This window comes from Chiloscyllium plagiosum, chromosome 20 (genome assembly GCF_004010195.1).
Source record: "Chiloscyllium plagiosum isolate BGI_BamShark_2017 chromosome 20, ASM401019v2, whole genome shotgun sequence".
Lineage (NCBI taxonomy): Eukaryota > Metazoa > Chordata > Chondrichthyes > Orectolobiformes > Hemiscylliidae > Chiloscyllium > Chiloscyllium plagiosum.
In genome coordinates this window covers 20,253,499-20,258,141 of record NC_057729.1, presented here as the reverse complement: position 1 = coordinate 20,258,141, position 4,643 = coordinate 20,253,499, and the positions used below count along the sequence as shown (strand labels likewise).

General features: G+C 41.3%; 1 protein-coding gene across 8 annotated transcripts in view; it reads right to left on the bottom strand.

Annotated features, from left to right (window-relative positions):
- Positions 1–4,643, bottom strand: part of ripor3 (RIPOR family member 3) — a 210,481-nt gene that overhangs the window by 108,495 nt on the left and 97,343 nt on the right. For all 8 annotated transcript variants that reach the window (XM_043710258.1, XM_043710259.1, XM_043710261.1 and 5 more), the window contains one exon: positions 3,690–3,733. In XM_043710258.1, coding sequence (XP_043566193.1) covers positions 3,690–3,733 — 44 coding nt within the window. The remainder of the gene's footprint in view (positions 1–3,689; positions 3,734–4,643) is intronic.

Sequence of the window (4,643 nt, the reverse complement as noted above, 5' to 3'; positions counted from 1 at the left end):
ATCATCTTCCTGACCTCTCCGCCCCCACCCCACTCCGGCCTATCACCCTCACCTTGACCTCCCTCCACCTATCGCATTTCCAAAGCCCTTACCCCCAAGTCCCTCCTCCCTACCTTTTATCTTAGCCTGCTGGACAGACTTTCCTCATTCCTGAAGAAGGGCCTATGCCCGAAACGTCGATTCTCCTGTTCCTTGGATGCTGCCTGACCTGCTGCGCTTTTCCAGCAATACATTTTCAGCTCAACATGGACTAAGGCAAGAATTTTGGCAGAATTATACTAGAAGTCCAGGGAGGACTTCCTTGGTATCAGAAGCAACTCATTGCAATTTTTATGCACCTGCTGAGTGGTGAGATTAATTTCTTGATATTTAAGGGGATTTAAAGCTTGTTAAAGGCCTTACTAATGCCACAACAAACCTCATTAATATTCAACTTCCCACCTGACTTTGAAGTAAGAGTGAACATCCGGCAATTTCACTATTCGTTTCAAAGAACTTCCTTTTGGGAAACTAGGCACCAAAATCTCAATGCAAGCACCATGAGCACCAACCACATTTTTTCTACATCTACTCACTTTGGTATCCAACCTGTGACAGCCTCATAGAACCTTCACAGTGTATGTCCAATCCACTTACTGTACCTTTCTGTACTTCAATGCTGCACTTCAGGGAACTGTCTTAACAATGTGCTGCAAGAACACTGCTCAAGGACACGCACCCTGCTACTGGGCTGGACCAGACTGCATCTCTGGATTGTTGACTTGTTCCCATAGTGCTTACTTACTTTGAGGCTACCTGGATGTTCATAGCATCTCTACCGTACATTGTCTTGTGTTGACCTTTTATACTTTGCCCCTCAACCAGAGCTACCAGACTCACGTCACTGCCAAGCTACCTTGCCATTTAGCATGAACACAAAACAAAGAAGCTTGACACGGTTGCCAGTGGGTCTCAGCCAAATCAGGGAAATAGTCTTTTCTCAGGGATTTCAAAAAGAGTAAGTCAAGGGCAGCCTCTGACCTGTGTTGCTTTAGTATGGCAGGGATGGAAACCTGATTGGAGGAACATAACTATGAAGTTCCAGCAAAGATGGGCCTGAAGTAAAGAGAGACAAAACATTTGAAAACTTGGAGAGGAAAGGGCGGCTTGACATGAGATAAAGAAGGGTAAAAATGATGGTGAAATTATTATGAGGAAATGTGGAGGACACAGATGTAGCATAATGCAGAGGGTTCATCAGGTAGACAATGCCTGCTGGAATTGGCTGTCAATGCAGGAGTCATGGGTTCCTTATCTTGAACCTCATTGCTCTTGCATCTGATGCAGAAGTCTCGAACTGCTGACTTTTCCTGCATCCTCCATCATACTCTCTCCATTAGATGAGGCATTTGGCTCCCCTATTTTGTCACTCTACAAGAATTCCTCCCTATGCTGCACAAGGTTCTACAAAATATAGCAGACATTGGTATCAGAGAGAAGCTCTGAGTCACATACCTTAAAGCACTGCCAGAATAGTCCAGGCAGCAGAACCTCATCTTAACAAGCCAATTATCTGCTTAATATTGCACATGTTGATTGCATGTGTCCCTGGTGATTTTTTGGAAGAAACGAGTTGTTTGGAAGTTTAAGGCTGTGATAACTTTCAGAGTCATAGGTACTTGTTTGCCTCCAAATCCCATGGATCACAGGTCACCCTGAAATATAGGGCACAGTGACTGTATCCCAAGATGGCCGTACTCTTTGCTGATATTGGTACTTGGGCATTTGAAGGCTGTTCTTGTCAAATTGGTACACACTGGCACACTACACAGATCTTCATCTTCCCAGGTTCTGTCCCTCTTGACATTCCTCAGCATGTTGATCTGTTGAAGGCTGAGCCCTGTGCTGTAACAAATTCAGTGATGGTGCCTCGGAGTCCTGTTCCACCATTCTCTGTAACACACCTCCTCCTCTCAGCGCTCCAGGAAATCTGAGCGGATGAGATCCATTGCCACTCAAGTTGGATGTCAATGATCTAATACCCCAGCAGAGTGGTTATTCTGCACTAGGTCTCTGGCTTTGTTACACTGATACCCGTTCGACTGCTTTAAGTGCTTCATACAGCCAGGAACCTAATGACTTGTCATCCCCACATTGCTCACGTTGAATTCAATATGTACCATTTGATTGCAAAAACTTGAATTTGTGTGAATGATATACTGAATGAGTTAAATTACCTCTCTGCCACATTTTAAAGCACTGTCTTGCACCTCCTTGTGCTGGGTTAGTTCCAGCCATACCAGGCATGGTGTCATGGTACAATTCAGCCCTCTATCCCCCCCATTTCCTGCTACCACAGTTAGCATTAAATTCTGCCCATGACAAGTTTATTAAAGCATTAAATATGTCAGTTGATGCTTTTGAACAACCTTGTTTCAAAATCCTGCACAAAAAATGCTCTTTTTAAAAGTGCGTGGCATGGACTGATTTTTTTTATGGACTTTTCTCTAATTTATCGAGTTACATCTTCTTCATCTGTTGGAGCCAGTTTTAAAAAAAAACACTTAAAAGGATTCAATCCATCCAAAACCTAACACTTCCAATTCCTTTTGAAATGAATACTCACCTTGAGAAGCCAGTTTACAAAACAAAGGCAATCTACTCAAACAATGAAAACCCAAACTACCTACTATATACACAAAGCAAGCTCTAGGCACCTCTTTTGCCAGTGTGAGGACTATCCTGTTTCTTTTATGCCATCAAATAATCATCCAGCGATCCACATTAATTATGTATAAACCCTGTGTGTGCTTACTTTCTGAGGGGCATATTCCTGTTAACAATCAACTCGACTTTTATGAATTCATAAAGAATTAATTACAATATTTAAAGTACATTTGGACAGGTGCAAGGATAGGAAAGGTTGAGAGAATGGTAGGCCAAACACAGCCAAATGGGACTAGTTTAGTTTAGGAAACCTGGCCGGCATGGATGAGTTGGGCCGAAGGGCCTGTTTCCGTGCTGTATGATTCTAATTTAAATAAGAACAGTCATGCCACAGAAAAACATCTTGTGTTTACTTCACATCTTTATATAATTTCGAAAGTGCTTAACGAAGCACTATCAACCAAAAATTGACACTGAGCAAAACATTAGGGTAGATGACCAAAACTTTGATTGAAGAGGTAGGTTTTAAGGAGCACCATACAGGAGAAAAAGAGAAATAGAGAGGCAAAGAGATTTAGAGATGGAATTCTCGTGCTTGAGGCCTTGACCACCTAAGGCACAACCACCAATGGTGAAATAATCAGCAATATTTACAACAAAATTGGAGAAATGCAGATATCTTGGAGAAAGAGGTTATGGAGATAGGAAGCATAATTTGAAGGCTGCAAAATTAATTTGAAAAAAGCAGAGAATTTTAGAGATGGGAATCTTAAATTTCTCTCAGAATTCAGTTGTGAGAATCACTTTGAGGTCTTTTTATTAAAGAAGCTGTCTTGAAACTTAAAGTGTAGGAATCCACAGTTTTAAAAAGCAACTTGAGCTTATCAAAGTCAGATCTAACATTCCAACTATGGTAAATGCCTCTAACCAAAAGGATTTTTTAAGGTATGTATTACCTGAATAAAAACAAATTAGTGGAATTCTGGGGAAAGAAAGGGTAACGTGAACAAAGTACAGTGAGTGTATGATGGAATAAAACTCACCTCATAATGATCCCCTGGGCATAAGCGAGCAAAACCAATCAAACCTAGAAATTCACAGAGGAAAGGCAGTTGGTATTTCGAGTAAAAGGAAGTTTCAATAACATTTATGCTGGATTCACCAACACAAAAATCAGCATTCACGATGATTGTTAGAAACGATATGACAGACTAAGATGTCCATAGCACCCTTGGTGGTGTTTGGACATCCATAAGTGTTTTATAGCCAATGAAATGACTTTTAAAGACTACCTCTGTAGCAATGTCCCATAATCATAAAGAGATGTATGACTGGGTAATCCTTTCAGTTTACTGATATTGGTTGAGGCACCAGAAGAATTTCCTAACATTTGCTGAATTAGATCTTATATATCTCATCAAAAGATCGGGTAAAGCCTGATTATAGTTCCCCTCAAAAGGCAGTATGCATGGTTTTCTGATTCAGAGACAAGAGTACTAGTTCAGAACCAAAAATAACACAGTTAGAATCAGCATTTAAATGTCTTTTCTTAACAAATTTATAAAATTGGTTAGTCACCATTTGCAAACAAAAATAGTATTTTATTAAAGAACAAAGCACCATTACTGAGTTATTATCTCTGTTGCAAATTAGGGCACTAAACTTGGACTCAGTGTCCGAGGATATAATTGGGGAGAATTCCATCTCCTAAACATATCCAGCATGTTTCTTGGAAGTTACCTTGGGTGAGAAAGTCAGGTAGGAAAAAGTGAGGACTGCAGATACTGGAGTACCAAAGTTGAAAAATGTGGTGCTGGAAAAACACAGCAGGCCAGGCAGCATCCGAGGAGCAGGAGAATCAAAGTTTCGGGCATAAGTCCTTCTTCAGGAATGAGGCTGGTGTGCAATGCGGGCTGAGATAAAAGGTAGGGGGGAGGGGTGCTGGGAATATGATGCTGGGAAGGAGGTAAGGGTGAGGGGGATAGGCCGGAGAGGGG